The sequence below is a fragment of the Lepus europaeus genome, chromosome 16 (assembly GCF_033115175.1).
Source record: "Lepus europaeus isolate LE1 chromosome 16, mLepTim1.pri, whole genome shotgun sequence".
In the NCBI taxonomy this organism is placed as follows: domain Eukaryota; kingdom Metazoa; phylum Chordata; class Mammalia; order Lagomorpha; family Leporidae; genus Lepus; species Lepus europaeus.
In genome coordinates this window covers 81,529,748-81,547,682 of record NC_084842.1, presented here as the reverse complement: position 1 = coordinate 81,547,682, position 17,935 = coordinate 81,529,748, and the positions used below count along the sequence as shown (strand labels likewise).

At 36.2% G+C, this 17,935-nt stretch overlaps 1 protein-coding gene and 1 pseudogene across 1 annotated transcript in view; both read left to right on the top strand.

The window, feature by feature from the left end:
- The window catches only part of CPEB2 (cytoplasmic polyadenylation element binding protein 2), a 72,021-nt gene extending 54,910 nt beyond the window's left edge, over positions 1–17,111 (top strand). Inside the window, exons 8-12 of the mRNA XM_062213184.1 lie at positions 125–214; positions 5,330–5,448; positions 5,737–5,851; positions 8,087–8,268; positions 13,096–17,111. Coding sequence (XP_062069168.1) covers positions 125–214; positions 5,330–5,448; positions 5,737–5,851; positions 8,087–8,268; positions 13,096–13,323 — 734 coding nt within the window. The 3' untranslated portion in view covers positions 13,324–17,111. The remainder of the gene's footprint in view (positions 1–124; positions 215–5,329; positions 5,449–5,736; positions 5,852–8,086; positions 8,269–13,095) is intronic.
- LOC133775186 (large ribosomal subunit protein eL33-like) lies at positions 10,409–12,218 on the top strand (annotated as a pseudogene).
- Positions 17,112–17,935: the final 824 nt, after the last annotated feature.

Genomic DNA, 17,935 nt, shown 5'->3' with positions numbered 1-17,935 from the left:
ATGTGTCATAGATTATTTGGTGCTTATATAAATATTAAATCTTAATAGTGACTTAAAAATATAAAATGTATTATAATGAATAATTAATACTAATTCTTAATGCATATTGTTGTACTTTCTTAAGATGAAATAACTGCTAGCTTCCGAAGATTTGGCCCTTTGGTAGTAGATTGGCCTCATAAAGCAGAAAGCAAGTCCTACTTTCCACCAAAAGGTAAGAGTTTTCATTGTGAATATTTGCTAGGGAATCAGTTGCAGGACAGCAAAAGAAACAGTATCAATTGCTTACTCTGTGTGTTCCCTTTCCTTCAGAATTGACCAGGAGCACATCTTTGTATACAAATTAACAGAGTAATTTGTGGAGGCTGCTTACTTGGGATGACTGGGGCAGAAGGATCCTGAGAACTATTCTGTTTTATTTTAAAAACAGGACTCGAGAGGCTTGCTTCATTTTTGCTTTAGTGATTTGATAATGTCTTAATAGGTTCCTATTAGCAAATTCTGTCTAAAGCACCATTCTCAATAACTTAGATATGGACATCTGAAAAAAATCCATCTACACAGTAAAATGAAGATCTTTATGAATAATTTATTTGTATGTTGCAAAAAAAAAAAAACCTCAAAGCTATGAACAGTTTGAGTGTTATAAAATTTACACATATGTGCCACATAACAATAGATGAAACTGAAAAGCAGTGTCTACTCTGTTGGTGAATAATAATTTAAATAGAGAAGAAACTGAACTGCTAGGTCTTTTTTCTAACCTAGTTATATAAAGAAACAAGATGTGAAGAGGACACTCAGCTTTGTCAGTCACTTACTGCTAGGCTGGTACTGTAACTGAGTGTCCGAGGGTAGAGATCATCAATTGTACTGACTCAGGTTCACAACCACGTGATTGAGGCCACCATCTGTGGGAAGAGGAACTGTACCTTGCCCACAGTGACAGAGGGAAAGAAGGGAAAAGAGAATTGAGCATATGAATTCAGTCAGAAATGCTAATGGAAGATTCTCTGAAGTGAGTAAAAGAGAGAGATTAAAAGGCTAACATGTTTCTTTGAACATCATTGAAATATTTGTGTAATTTTCAACTGATAACATAATTTACATATTTATGAGGTACGCTGTAATCATTTGATAGATGTACACTGTGTATATTTATCATATCAGGCCAGTTAGCATTTCCCTCTTACATGCTATCATTCTCATTACTGAGTGAATCAGAAGGCCTGTAAAAAATACTCCTGTAGATTTGATAAGTAGTCTGACTTCAAGTTTCAGAAAAGAAACATGATAGAGAAGTTATTGGCACAAAAACAAGTTAAGAGTTGTTGGTGATGAATTATATGGACCATCTTCACTTTTTGTCATTGAGACTTACAGACCCTCTGTAATTGTTTTCTTTTGAGAAATGTAGTAGTGCAATGTTTTTTGTTTTTAATCTTGGACATACAGAATCAAGAATGTCTTTTGAACAGGGATTCTGGATCCCAGGCCTCTATGCAAATCTGATTAAAATCATGGACCTTTCTCCATTTACGCTAGTTTTCAAACACTTTTGGTATTTAGGAGATCTCAAACCTCTAGATTAAAGAGAAAATTAGTTTCATATAGAGAGACATCTCCATTTGTTAGCTTAGTTTTAAACTATTGTGTAAGGTTTTACTCTCTGTCCTTTTATACTGTTTGTTTTGGTTGTTGAGTAAAAATGCCTGTCAGTTTCTAAGGTTCCTGTCTACGCTGCCATCATGCCTTGCCTGGATTTCTTCAGCCATCCTTTTAATTCATTGTACAACTCTTGTCCCCAGCAATTTTTACCCACATTACAGGCATAATGGTCTCTGCAAACTCATCTGGTGGTACTATCCCATTACTCCTCTACTTAAAAACTTTCAGTGATTTCTCTTACTGTTAAGATAAAGGCAAAAATACATTGGCCCTGCCTGGCCTCTCCTCTTTAACTGCTTCTTCCTCTATTGCCTTTTGTATTCTTCCAGTCCAACAAACTGGCCTTGCTCTCTGCTGCCCCAGAGCTTTTCTGTATGTTCCTCTGTTGACCTCAGTGTTCTGCATTTGTTTTTCCTAGTTTATCAGTTACTCATGGAAATCTCTGAGTACCTACCTAATGAGATCAGTCCTCCTGGTGTTGGCCCTCCCAGCTCCCAACACCATCTTTCTCTTTCACAGTACTCCTCACAGTTACAGCATTACATTTTTACAACTTTACAAATCTGTGATTATTTATTAATGTCAGCTTCTTTCGCTAGTCTGTAAGACTGTCTTTATTCACCTTTTGATATTTGGATTCTTATATACTTAGTAATTATTAGAATGAAAACTAGTCCCCAAAATAATATTCCTGTATACAATAATAAGTACTGTAGGATGAATTACTAAGTAGGTGGGGAAAATGGTCATTGAGAAAATTTGAGTTAAATCTAAAAGGAACTTTGCAATTTAAGTGAATAAAAAGTTGAACAGAGCTTGAAACAGAAGTTGAAGAACACAGTAAGGCCTCTTTTCCGGGGTTCTGCTTTTGCACATTCAACCAATTTGCAGAGTACAGTATTCAGGGTTGAAAGTGCAGGTTGAAAATAATTGGGAAAAAATAGTGAATATACTGAATGTTTATACACTACTTTTTTCTTGTCATCATTTTCTGAACAACACATTATAACAGCTATTTACATAGAATATTATAAGGTATACAAGAGGATAGGCATAGGCTATATGCACGCACTCCACCGTTTTATACATGAGACTTGAGTACCTGGATTTTGGTATCCATAAGGAGTTATTGAACCAATCCACCATGGATCCTGAGGGATAGCTGTAGTGTTAGAAAGAAATGAGAATTGATTTGGTTAAGACAAATCCATGTTGTTACTTGAACCATTTATTCATGTAAGGAGATGGTTTATTCTAATCCTAGTAGTCTGGGTTGGAACAAATCTAATGAACCAGAATAGTAGTTGTCTTCATTGTTGTTGCCATCATTGTCAGTGGTTTTGAGACTTTTTTTTAACTTCTCAAACTGAAAAAAAAAAATAGGATGAAAAGTCAGTTTTCTGGTACATTAATAGTTGTAGTCATTCCCAAAGACCAATGTTCCCAAACCTTGTTCTTTCAAATATTTTTGTCATTTCTATAATTTGACATGTTCCATAGTTTGAAAATGATGAGTATAGAGGCATCCAGCAGGTGAAGTTGCCTTGTAAGTAAAGCATTGTCTCAAGCCCAGAAATGCTGAGCCACACATGGCTGCATTTCCTTTACAGTGAATATTGTCCAACTGATGTGATTATTGGATTGTTTTAATAAACTCAAAAAAACTATTATAGGCTATGTTTTTTGTAGGAATATTTTTATAGCTAATAGCTTGCATTAGCTAGGTCGTAATTCACCTACCATATTGTTTTATTAACTTCTGTGGTATAAACATTTCTTTTGTGATAATAATAATATTAAAATATTAAATTTAATATACTTTAAATTAAGCAGTACTAATACTAAAAATTAAGCCACATTAAAATAATGAATTTAAAATATTATTTTAGTAAGTTGGTCTTCAATCCTCTTGAGTATTACAAAAGTTATAGTTCTCATCAAATTCTTAGTTTGTATCAAAATTAAAGCCTTAAAGAAAACAATTGTCATATTTTCAAGCATATTTAAATTTTTTTAGCAATTGAAAATCTAATATGTCTTTTAATCTTCAGTAATCTTACCTGTGGAAGTTTCTATTTATGTAGATTTTGTTGAATGACCTAAGATTTTTTATCCAATCAAGTATTTTAATTTTATTACAAAAATACTTTTATTCCACATCAATCCTTTGTCACATAAATGCCATTAAGCTATAGTTTTTTAATTCTGAGTAGAACATAACCTCACACTTCCTAATTATTCATGGAACAGACATGCATGGCCTGCTTGATAGCTGCTTCGTATTGGGACTAGATTATAATACTCTACATTTATTTGCATTGAAATGTTATCAAGATGAGATGTTTTTAGGAAACTTATAGTTACAGCTGCTGAAAATAATCACATAATAGTTAACATACAATATCTATTTTGATGCCGTCTTTTTTTAATAAGTCTATTCTGTCTGCTGGGTGCATTTTTTTTTTTTTATTAACAATTGACAGTTACTTACTCACAAGAAAAGGAGAAAAAATATATTCCCCAGTGGTACAGAACCCTAAGCAGGAGATTTGGTCTAAGTGTAAACATCATCTCCAAATATTTTGAGAAATGTCTTATTACTCACCTAAGTAGAAATTTGATTTAAAAGTTCTGACCCATCCTTAGGGAACATGTTTTATTCCATCCTCCCTGGGGTAGCCTTTTCTTAGTATCGTTTGAAAGTTTTTGGGAAACTAGAACTGAGGTACCTAGAGGTTAAGGATTCAAATCAGTCTCGTACCAAGTAGTTGGCTGAATAACTGCTTATGGAATTTCCTGAGCCTTTCCAAGCATGTTCTGGTCCAACAATGTGCTCTAGAACTTGTGTTCCACAAGGGCATACATAGAAACCCAGCTTCATATATACTCACTGACAGTTCTATCAAGTTCCTTAAGAAGGCAGTATCATTACTAGAGACAGCATGAGAAACCTTGAGACTGACCTGGATTTGAAATCACTGCCTGGTATGAGACTGAATTTAAGCATTTCACTTCTTTGCACCTCAGTTTTTTTCTTCTGTAAATTGGGGAAAATGTTCCATCGACTTGTGAGAGTAAAAATGAAATAGTTCATATAAAGCTCTAAGTATGTTAACTGCCACTAAGTAGTCTGTATGAGTAGCAAATTGTGTTTCTGAGTATCCATTTTTCTATGTTTTGTTCTCCTATAGAAGGTATTTAATGTTTCTACTCTTATTTGATAGTTTTATTTTTTTCAAAAGCACCTGTTTCCTGAGAGTAGGCTTTAAGCCTAGAGGTTAAGACTACCACCTCCGCTGTTGCAGTGCCTGGGTTCAGTTTCTGGCTCTTGACTCCAGCTGGCCGCTAAAGCACACCATGGGAGGCAGCAATATTGGCTTAAGTAAATTGGGTTCCTGCCACCCACGTGTGAGACCTGGATTGCATTCTTGGCTCCTGGTTTCACCTGAATCCAGCCCAGTCAAGCCTAGTCCTTGCAGAAATTTGGGGACTATTTCAGAGAGTAGGATCTCTCTCTTTCTCTTTCTCTCTCCCCCTCCCCACCTCTATCAGTATGCTTCTTAAATAATTTTTTTAAAAAAATGTATCTTCTAAACAGCATTGACATTTTGGGTGAAATCGCTTGCCTTGTCATATTGTGTCATTTCAATGATTCTTGCAGGCTACGCATTCCTTCTCTTTCAAGAAGAGAGCTCAGTTCAGGCACTAATTGATGCTTGTATTGAAGAGGATGGAAAGCTCTATCTGTGTGTTTCCAGCCCTACTATCAAGGACAAACCAGTAAGTAGATACCACATGAACTGTGGGATACAAATGCCAGTTTTCCAAAACTGTTTTAAAGTGGTTGTTAATGAATTAAAAAAAAAAAATTGAACTCCCATGTTGAGTTCAGTCTTTAAAACATCCAGATGATTATATAGAATCTAGATAAAAAATTATACCAGTAATTTGTTTACAAATTCAACTGTACACATTTTTTAACAGTAAAAAAAAAAAAAATCAGTGCTAACTGGCGGAAAATAGCATGAGCTATCCAGAGAATAAGACCAAATATAACTTTCTTCATAGGTTCAAATTCGTCCTTGGAATTTGAGTGATAGTGATTTTGTAATGGATGGTTCTCAGCCTTTGGATCCCCGCAAAACAATTTTTGTTGGAGGCGTTCCCAGGCCATTAAGGGCTGGTAAGTAAAATGTTAATGAACTTGATTTAAAGAATAGATATTTGAATATGAATTTGTCAACTCAGCAACTGTTTGGCAGCAGTTGTGTGTGTGACACTATTAGGTTGGGCAGAGGCAGTTCCTCATGCTCCACTGTTTGCTGTCTATAGAATTTTGAGGCTAATTCTGTGACCCCCGTATGAAACTCTCAAGTAGCTGGAAAGGTGAAAGCTCATCTATCCATATTAATAACTAACTCCCAAACAGATTCTTTGAGAAGAAGCTACTTAAATACTTCTGACTTGTAAATGTAACTCATTCTCTCATATGTGAGAATTTGGGTTCTGTTTTATGTGGGTTGATTCTGATTTTTAGGCAGAGGAGGAATGTGGTCATATTTATAGTTTTGAAAGATCAGTTTGGCAAATGCCTCATAGGGAGGGGAGCAAGATTGAATAAATATGTGTAGACTAGTTTAGGAGCCTATTACTGCAACCCAGAAAAAAACACAAGGATAGCTTGGGTTAGTAATGGTAGTGGGAAAAGAGCCAGCTGAACAGATGTCACAGATACGTATGAGGTAACTGCAAGGCTGAATCTCAGCTTTCAATTTTAAGCCACAAGGCAGATAGTGGTACCTTTTACTGAGATGTAAGGACCACTGGAGAAGGGTGTAGGTTAGGAGGTAAGGTTGTGATCTTGTTTTTGAACACAAGTTTGTGGCACTATTAGAAATCCTAATAGAAATTTCAATTAAGTTAATGGATGTCTGGTATATCTTTTAAGAGAATCATTCTTGCTGCTATTTTAAAGGTAAATAGGAAAGCAAGGTCAAAAACAAAGAGATAAGGCTAGTACCATGAATCATATAATAAAATAGTGATCACTTCCAACAGGATGTTAGTAATGGAGGTAAATAGATGGATTCTAGATATGTTATGAAAATCAAGTTCACAGGATTACATGTGCAGTGAGGAAAAGGAAAACAGGATGAAGCAAAGGATCTTAACTTGACATCATCCTTCTTGTTGTTTACCAGTTGGGCCAGCAAAACTCATTGCAGAAATAATGGGATAGAGATCATTTTTATGTGTGTTACACTTTTAACACACTGAATGTTATAGCATCTGTTAAATATCAATAGGAGTTATCCAGTAGACAGTTGTTTGTATGACTCTGGAATCCAGGGCAGAAGCCTAGACTAGACATATGAAGTTGGGAGCTTGAAACATATGGATAGTATGTAAAGCTGTACATGGGATAAAGTCACCAAAGCCTGGTGAGATACAAAGACAAAAAATTAGACTCTGACAATGAAAAATTGAGGAGTTGAAGAAGAACTATCATTGAAGACCAACAAGAAGTTATCAATGAGATAGAAATAGAATTATTAATGTATCTTAGAAGCCAAATGGAGAAAGTGTTTCAGGGAGAAGGAAGAAACTGTGTATGCTAAATGCTGCCTACAAGTAGTTTGACAATGGAACTTGGCAGTAGAGAAAGTGACCTTAACATATGTGCCATTAAAATGGAGTTAAAGGGTGATAGTCTGATTAGAAAAGATTGGATAAAGAATAGAAGAAGAGGAATTGGGGGTACAGAAAAAAATTTGAAAATTTTGACTCTAAAGAGGAACAGAGAAGTGAGTCAGTAGTTGAGAAGAGGAAGTAGGGCTATGAGAACTTTTTTTTTTTTTTTTGACAGGCAGAGTGGACAGTGAGAGAGAGACAGAGAGGAAGGTCTTCCTTTTGCCGTTGGTTCACCCTCCAATGGCCGCCGCGGTAGCGCGCTGCGGCCGGCGCACCGCGCTGTGAGAACTTTTTTTTTTTTTAAGTTGGGACAAATTATAGAATACTTGGGGAATGATCAGGTATGAGGAGAAAGCTGATGGTGCAGAAGGAGAATTGGAAAGCAGTGTCCTTCCGTAATGAGAGTGGATGGGATCTAGAATTTAGGTCAAAGGATTGAATTTAGAAAGGAGCATGGAACTGTTTATTCGTCCCAGGAGAGAAGACAAGAGTAAATGAGTATAATGGGTCTAGTGCTGGTAGATGAGTAGATGCTGGGGGTAATGAGCCTAATTTGAAGAGGGAAAAAAAGCTTCCTTAACCCCTGTCTCTGCTTTAATGACTGCTGCTTGTCTAATGTCCTTTTCCTGGTTAAATGTTTGTATCCCATTGGCTTTTCCTTAAAAATGAAAAACATGCTTAAAATGTTTTCCCTCATGTTTGATGTGCACCTGTTTTCCTTTTGAAGTGGAACTTGCTATGATCATGGACCGGCTGTATGGTGGAGTTTGTTATGCAGGAATTGATACGGATCCTGAGCTAAAATACCCAAAAGGTGCTGGGCGAGTTGCTTTCTCCAATCAGCAGAGCTACATTGCTGCCATTAGTGCTCGATTTGTTCAACTTCAGCATGGTGATATTGATAAACGAGTAAGTTGTGTACTGGGAAATCACTTATGTCATAATAAGGAGTTAATAATATAATTCAGACAGTTCAAACACTGACTATTTTTATACTCCTTAAACTCTTAGGGTTAAAGGGTATTATATCAAAATACTCTTCAAATGTAAAAATCTTTGAACATACTTTAAACATTCAGTATAATACAAGAATGTTGTCATTTTAAAGCCATGTCAGATTTTTATATGTGCTCATAAAACTCAACTATCCTTCTAACTGTGGAAACACGGCTTGTTTTCTAAGCTTGCATTCTGGAGCCACCATGTCTGGGATCACATCCCTGTCTACCATTTGCTCTGTAGTTCTGGGCAAATTAGCCTTCACTATGCTGCTTTTTCCTCACTTACAAAATGGAAAACAATAAAAGTATGTTTTTTCAATAATTTCTCATTTATTTTGAGGATTAAGTGAATTCAAATACATGTAAGTGCTTATTAGATCAATTCAGTATATACCGTAAGTGATATTTTTCAATTTTCATTTGTCATAAAATCAAAATAAACACACATTGTATATATTTACCTAAAGTAATTGACAGAAGCTAAAGCATTGGCTCTTTCATACTGTTACTTAGATCATCCCAGTGAGAATTTCTAAGAAGGTCTATGAATGATAACTGAAAGCCACCCTGTGGAGTAGTTCTGAGTACTGATTACCATCTAATATAGGGAAAAGGAAGCAAAACTCAGTTGTCCATTAACAAATCTATTTTATACTAAAATCTCTGAGTAGTTCCAGTACAGAGTTAACCAGTATTCTAAAATAATCATTTTTTTACATTTGTAATACAATTGAGATATACTAAGAATATGGGATAAATTATTTTTATATCCAAATAAATAGAAATTAACTTGAATGAGTTGTTATTTTCCCAGTGTAACAATTTCTTGAAGCCTCTTCTCAGGCTTTTTGGCACATTAAAAGACTACTTTGGGGTTCAGAAAAGCTGGTTAGTTAATACTAATGTACTGTGGAAGTAATCATTATAATCACCAAATCATACCATTTAGAAAGGAAGTACAGAATAGGTTCAGTTCAGCAATACAGAATGGCTTTTTTATTTGCATTGCTACGAGGGCCGGCGCCATGGCTCACTTGGTTAATCCTCTGCCTGCAGCACCAGCATCCCATATAGGCACTGGGTTCTAGTCCTGGGTGCTCCTCTTCCAGTCCAGCTCTCTGCTGTGGCCTGGAAGGGCAGTGGAGGATGGCATAAGTGCTTGGGCCCCTGCACCCGGATGGGAGACCAGGAGGAAGCACCTGGCTCCTGGCTTCGGATCAGCGCAGCTCTGGCCATAGCGGCCAATTGGGGAGTGAACCAACAGAAGGAAGACCTTTCTCTCTGTCTCTCTCTCACTGTCTGTAACTCTACCTGTCAAATAAAAAAAAAAATAAAATGAAAATAAATATTTGCATTGCTATGTAAAATATTGTCTCTTCTGCCCTCTAAAAAAAAGTATCTTAAGAGAAGGGACTCTGCTTCTACTCAGATGTCTATACAACCACTTTTTGAAGTGATTTGCACCTACTAGTTCCTCTAGTCTTTTTTTTATTTTTTTAAAGATTTATTTATTTATTTGAAAGAGTTACACAGAGAGGAGAGGCAGAGAGAGAGAGAGAGAGAGAGAGAAAAGTCTTGTATCCAATAGTTCACTCCCCAGTTGGCCAAAATGGCTGGAGCTGCGCCAATCCGAAGGCAGGAGCCAGGAGCATCTTCCAGGTCTCCCACATAGTTGCAGGGGCCCAAGCACTTGGGACATCTTCTGCTGCTGTCCCAGGCCATAGCAGAGGGCTGGATTGGAAGTGGAGCAGCTGGGTATCAAACCGGCGCCCATCTAGGATGCTGGTGCTTCAGGCCAGGGCGTTAACCCACTGTGCCACAGCGCTGGCCCCAGTTCCTCTAGTCTTGTGATTCTCAACCTCAGCTGTACATTGGTCTCCTGGGAACTTAGAAAGGCTTTGACATCTGCCCCCTCCCTCCCCTCCGCCCCCCCCCCCCCCGAGACTCTTCTGTACTTGGCCTGCGATGCAGACGGTATAGCAGGGGTTTACAAAGCTTGTGCTCCAGTGATATCGTGTGCAGTGACTCTTGGGGCAGCATTCGGTGCAGTGGTTAGGTTGCCTCTTGGGATACCCTCATCCCATATCAGAGTTCCCACTCCTCTGCTTCCCATCCAAGTTTCTGCTAATACACCTACTGGGAGGCAGCAAATGAAAGCCCAGGTAGGTGGGTCCCTGCCACCCTCATGGGAAATTCAGGTTGAGTTCTTGGCTCCTTGTTTTGGTCTGCAACAGCACCAGCTATTCTGAGCATTTCAGGAGTGAACCAGCAGATAGAAGATCCTCCCCACCCCCACCTGGCCCCCATGTTCGTTCTCTCTCTCTCTCTCGCTCTTTCTCACTCTCCCTCTCCCCACTTTTCAAATAAAATGTGAAAAACAGTTCTTATGCTACCTTTGTTAAGTAATGCTGTTCCTTGATTATTCTTCCTTGATTATCATTGTAGTAGAGATAATAAAAAATCACAGCCTGGAAAAAGAAAGATAGAATTAATAAAGAAACAAATTGAGAGATAAAAATTGAGCTTAAAATTTTCAATTTGTGTCAGAAATGTTTTACAAATCAAGCATCACTGGAAAATTAATTAAAAATTCTTAACTGGCTCTTTCCAACATCTTGGAGCCTTTGGAACAAGACTTCTAAAAGGCAGCTATGTCTGGCAGGCTGCGATGCAAGGCCATTTTTGTTGTCTGTAAGCAGGGTCTCCAGAACAAAAGAGGGCACTTCTTAAAATTGAAGGTGTTTTATGCACATGACGAAACTGAGTTCTCTTCAGACAAGAAATGTGTTTATATGCACAGAGCACAGAACAACACAGTGACTCCCTGGCCATGAACCTAACAAAACCAGAGTAATCTAGGGAAAGATGACTCATGCTCATAGAAACAGTGGCATGGTTCCAAAGCAACTTTACTGCAAAAGCCACTGGACACAGAACTCATGTGATGCTGTGCCCCCTCAAGGTTTTAAAACTTTTGAAAAGAAATAAAAGTTAATTACTCTTGGAAAAAAATTCTTACCTGGCAAAGAAAACTTCATAAATCAATGAAAAAAAAAAGAAACAATAGCAGGAAAATCTGCAAAGGATATAAAGAGGCAATTCAGAAAAGCAAAATGTCCACTGTATATAAAGGATGCTTTTCCTAACACTAATCAATAGAATACAAATATGAGCAATAATGTAATTCCATTAATTCCTATCAGATGTTTGTCCTACAGCACTTTTCATCAAATTTTTGATGTTTTTCATTCTTACAAATGATATTGCAGAGAATATCCTGAGGTATTCACTTTCTGTCCACGTACAAGTATTTCAGTAGACTACATTCAGAATAGAAGTTGTTGGGTCATTGTTTTTTACCATGGGAAAATTCTGCTTTATCTCAAATGACATTTCAAAACACTCAATTTTCTGTCCTCTCTAAAATAACACCTGAGATCTTAGCCATCTGGCACTATTCAGCCAGACAAAGGTAATAACCTCCCATTCAAGAAATTATCACAAGGCAGTCATAGCTATCAGTGGTCACCTCTGATATTCAGAGTATTCACCATGTGCCAAGAACTGTCTTCTGCTTTTACATGTCTAATGCAACCCTCACAACTCTGAGACAGGTTCTGTTATTCTCAGTTCACAGATGTGGAGGCTGAGGTTGAAAGATCTGTACCATTCAGAGCTGACTGCGGTTGGCCATCTTCTGCTGAGTCAGCCTTCACAGTGAAGCTTTTACTTTATATCTTACACATCCTCGGAAGCCTAGACGTGCCCTTCATTAGATTATGTGCAGTTTTGGTTTGTCTGTACAATTATTTACAAGCAAGCTGCAGCTCTGACCTGCAGGAGACAAGGCTGCCACAATCAGTGCCTAGGTGGTCCCATCTCGCAGGTGGGATTGTAATGGGGTGGGGAGGGAAAGATGTGAGAGCTATTTGTCTTCAATGGCTACTTGATAATCCTTCTGTTGTTTTTCTTTTTTAAAAAAGTATTTTCTGACTGTGGAAAATATAATATAATAAACATCCTTTAGTTTATATTCTTCTGAAGCATCAGGCTGGCCTAGCCCAAGATGTTGTAGGCATCTAGGGAGTGAACTGACGGATGGCTGCTCTCTCTGTCTCTGCCTTTCAAATAAATAAGTTAGTAAAAAAAAAAAGTTTGTAAGTAAACAAGATTACCAAATTAAGTACACATAATTTAACCACACAGCCAGTTATGAACATGAAAAGATTGTATATAAAAAGACAATTAGCACAAGAAGAAAATGACTGATTTTATTCTATTTGAAGTGCAGAGAGACAGAGATCTTCCATCCTCTGGTTCACTCCCCAAATGCCTATAACATCCATGGCTAGGCCAGACAGAAGCCAGGAGACCAGAACTCAAATCTGCATCTCCCACATGGGTGGGTGGCAGTGGTCCACATCTGCTGCCTCCCAGGGTGCACCCTAGCAGGAAGCTAGAATCAGAAGTGGAGCCAAGACTCAAACCCAGGCAATCCGATATGGGGTTTAGGTATCTCAAGCAGCGTTTTGTTTTAACTGTTGCACCAAACACCCATTCCCAATTTTTTTTTTAACCCATTTGGTAAAGATGCCTCTCTGAGAAACTTCCTGTTTTCTCAAATTTCAACGCTGGTCCTTTTATCTGGTACATCATATAAACATTTTAAATTATTCCTTAATTTGCTTTCATGAGCAAACTCTAATGAGACATTTTTGTCTAACTCTTTTTCTAGGTGGAGGTAAAGCCATATGTGCTAGATGACCAGATGTGTGATGAATGCCAGGGCGCACGCTGTGGTGGAAAATTTGCTCCCTTCTTTTGTGCCAATGTCACTTGCCTGCAGTATTACTGTGAGTTTTGTTGGGCAAATATCCACTCTCGTGCAGGACGTGAGTTCCATAAGCCATTGGTGAAGGAAGGTGCTGATCGCCCACGTCAGATCCACTTTCGCTGGAACTAAGAGTAGCACACCGGCCTCTGCTTAACAAGGGAGGAAAGGGTGCATGTGGCTTCCTGTGTCTGAAGATCCTGACATGCAGAAGAAATAAGTGCATTCTTCTGCTTTTCACCCCAGCTACCAATACATGCATCTTTATCAGCAGCCAAAACACTACAAGCCTCTTGTTTTTCACCAAAACCCTACATCTCAGGCTTACTAATTTTTGTGATATTTTCATGTTAAAATAAAATGTTTTTTTGTATTTTCTCCAAGTTATTTTTATATGTAAAGTTAAAATTAGATATGAGAATGTTTTGCGTAGGGGCAACAGTCTGCTGCTATATAGTGGGTGAAGCGTGCACTTATTTCTAAACATGGGTTTTTAACTTCAAGATCTGCCCCAGTAATTTACCAAAGGTAGCAAAATAATAGTGAAGATGGAATATGTCTGCTACAAATGCTTATTTTTATTGTTGCTATTTTCAGTGTATACATAAACTAAAAATTAGGGTTGATTTTTTTGCTCTCCATTTTGACTTGCAAGAAATAATACCTCAAGATAATCTGATTTATTAGCTATTTTTAAACATTTTTAATCACAAGCTGTATTAGCTTTGCTGCTATATAGGTGTTATGTGTAAATGCCACCTATTAATACGGGATTGAAAAAGTTAGAGACACACTGCATTGCAGATAAAATGCAGGCAGCACAATATGGCCTAAACTGCCATAGTTTTAGAATGTGAAAAAAAATGCATGTTTACTTACCTGTATACACCATATGCATGCACTAGAATTACTAACTAACAAGAGGTGAGGTATTGCAAATGCTCAAAAAAAGCTCTCTTGAATCTAGGTAGCATGAACAAATTATAAAATTTGTTTAAAAAGCAAACTTGCATGCATTATTGTGACTCAAGTTAAAAAAAATGTCTTACATGTGTACAATATGCAAATTAGTTTTAGATTAGAGAGTGCAGCCATTTTGTGATCTGGTCGGTAGTGGAATTCGATTTTATGCAGACTGGATGTAATATTTGTAATCCCTGTGCAATTTTGTGATGTGCGGTTCTGATTCATGTGCAGTGATATAGAATAGGTAAAAGATTGAATAAAAAGAAAATATAAGAATTTTAAAGAAAGTTGATTTTAGCCCCTTTGATAGTTCATGGTTAAGACATCCTTTATAAACCAAAGATGGCCAGCGTACTGCTAACCAGTCACCCACCAAATGTAAGACCCATAAGGAACCCATATTTTAAAAGCTGAATTTTGTAGAAGAATGCAAAATTTTAGTAAACCTAAGTAATGTCAAAATGGAGATGGGAAAATAATACAGATGGCTAGTTGCATAAAATTAAATTTTACCTTTAAGACAGTGGTGAAATCTGGCTTAAACTTGCTTACATGTTTGACCTATGTATATTGGGGTCTTCTGTCTAAACTGGGGTCACTGTTGCATGGAACCTTGTTCTTAATGGTTAAGAATTTTTTTTTTTTTTGATGAAGGAATTTTTGTAATGACTTTGCTTGCAGTTTGCTTTGAGGTTTTTTTTCTTTAATTTTGAGAAAGTAGCATGGAAACATGCAATAGTTAATGAGTTTCTCTTGGTACTGAACACTATTAGAATATCATTAGTGATATTTTTTCTCTTTAGAGCATTTTTATCGCAACTAGCCCCTATATTTTAATGTAAGAGTTACTCTGCAATCTAAGCAAAGCACCCAACAATGGTAAATGTTTTTTTAAAAAATGCAGAACTAAGATTTTTGACTCTAAAGAGAGAAAATTACAAGGGTGTTGTTGCCTTACAGCAAACCCTTGGGACAATCCTTCATGTGAGCAAAGTGTTGATCTTAATATTGGTTGTCTATGGTGTGCTTTTTTGTACTGTAAAAATATGTGGTTCATGTCTAACTCTGCTGTTTTATTGTGGTTGTGGTTCAAGTTTTTAATGTTTAGAGTTGATGCTGTTTTCAGAAGAGCTTTTTACTAATTTATTTGTCAATGTTCCCTATTTGTTACTTAACCATGATCCTCCAGATTTTTTGGAGTATTCTTTTCTAACCTTAACCCTGCCAAACCTTGATCCATTTTGACATTTGTTATGCACTATTTTTATATCTCTGTGAGAGATTTTTCCAACAGTCAGCTATTTTATGGCACACTTTTTTTGACTGATGACATCTCCTTTGCTATACCTCAATTTTTGGAATTTAGAAAAGAAATCAGTAGTTTTGCAATGTTAATTATTTAGATATTTAATTTTGCAGATTTTTAAACTTTATTTTCATAATTTCTGCTTAATGTTTAAAATTGAAAAGCCTTTTCATGTATTAAATAATGAGCACTAAAATTATATGTTGAAAATAATTGGAGATGTTGAAAATCATTTTCCCTTCTTAAACAGAATATTTGGATTGAAGGGAAATGTAATAGAACACCATTTTTGCCATGGATAAAAATGGCAGAAATGTATGGTTTATTTTACCTTCATTTCTGTTGCAACTAAAGTTTATTCGCCTAATTGTTCCTTCCCCACCTCACCCTTGCTTCTTTTTTTTCGTCTTTTTTTTAAATTGGCCTCTTATGTATTTCATTCTTATTTTCTAACTGTTAAACACTGTATTGGAGTTTTTTTTTTAATTTACAGATCATATTTATTTTACTATTTTTGTAGAAAATTATTAATTTTGATTGTATTTTTGTATTTTAAAAGTTTCTTCACTTGTGTTCCCTAAATGTTCATATTGCTGCCCAAAAGTATGACTGTGGAGGAAAAAAATACTTTAAAAATCCACACTTTTTGTTAAGAAGGAAACATTTAGCATTTATATATTTGTGTATGGAAAACACTTGATATTTTATCCCTGTTGCATCTGGCTGCACAGAGCCTCTCCTCAAAGATGCTACAAAACTTGAATATAACACATTTTGGAAGGCTGACTAACCTCGATTCTGTGTTGTGATGTGCAATACTGTTTCTAATGTTTGTATAAAAAAAATAACAGTGTAAACCTTTTTAATGCAAATTTATTTTTTTCATTGCATATTTTGCAGATTTTATCCACAGTGTCATTTTTTACTGTCAGAAAAGATACCCCTTTTGTCATTGCAACTATTTTTTAAATCCAGAAATCTTTGTACTGATGTAAATGATTGTAGTTATTTTGGATAGTGTTTTGCTAACAAAAGGAGAGACTTTTTTCATGCATATTTCTATTTTGTTTTTTTGGGTTTTATTTTATTTTAATAGTAGTAAAATACTTGGAATAATTTTTCATATTCTTGTCATTAATATTATTTTGTATTTTTATGTGGAAATATATAATTTTATGACACTAATTGCTAAAGTTTATTTTATGTTGAATTATTTTTGGAGCTGAAATCTTTGTAATATTAAAGCAACTAGTTTCTAATTCCCAGTTTCTGTATAGAATCGCACAAGTGGTTTATGGAGTGTTTGGATTGTAATTATAAATGGTTCTTTGATATGCAAATTAATATTTTCAGTTGATTTTATTTTATATTCCTAATGGGGTGTTAGAGCCGTTTTTTATTTTTTTCTAAATAAAAAGAGAACCCATGCTTTTATGGACACTAGGTAAACGCCTTCAGCTTAAATTTTTGCGTTAAATATTTTAGTTTATTTTATTGTTATCTTCCAGGTGTCTAAATCTCCAGTCTGTCTGTTGTACTGGTAATTTAACTCTGTAATGGAATAGTTTGCTGCCAACTATTTATATTAAGTAATTTTTAAATATTTGTAATATTGTTGACTGACTAATAAACTATTAAGTTATTGGCATAGTTGTGGAATCTTATTCTTCCAACCACCCAAAACATCCATTGACACCAGTAAACTGTTTAGAGAGCTTAGTGACATAAATGCAACATGAAGCCTGGACCACTAATACATCTTAGTACATCTTGAGAGGGAGAGGGAGAGGGAGAGAGAGAGATGTGGAGACCATCTAGTGTAGTATTTCTACCCCAAAGACCCTTTGCCTTTGGCCCCAAATACCAAATAGAAATCTCTGCTACAATCATAGAAAATTAGTGTAACTTTAAATTGGTGCCACATCTGAAAAATGAGATACTGTTTTTCATTTTTGCTAAATGTAGTTTCCATGGTGCTTCCTCAGTACCCTCCAGCCATTTGTCCTGTAACATTTTTGCTTGTTTTCTGCACAGCCTGTGGGTCCTTTGGTTTCCTCAGAGGAGAGAGAGAGAGAGAGAGAGAGAGAGAGAGAGAGAGAGAGAATGTATAAAAAGCTGAGACCTAGCTTCCTCATCCTAACTGTAGCTAGAGCAGCTCTCCTTTGAACTTTAACCTTAGAGTTCTACCTAAAAAATGGTATGCAGTCCTAGAAGGAGGAAAAAAAATTCCACTGCTTTTTTTAAGAAAATGATGTTATTGATCATAACCAATTTTTTTGCTTTACCTATGAAGACATAAGTTTCTAGAGAGAGTAAAACTATTTCTTCATATTTAGCAAGACATCATGGATGCTCCTTGAATGGGCTGTTTTGACAGCATGAGTCCTGCCACCATTACCCATGGCCTCTGAGTAATTCAGTCATGCATCTCTACCCAAATTCCCTTCCATAATAAAACCAAATATCCTCCTC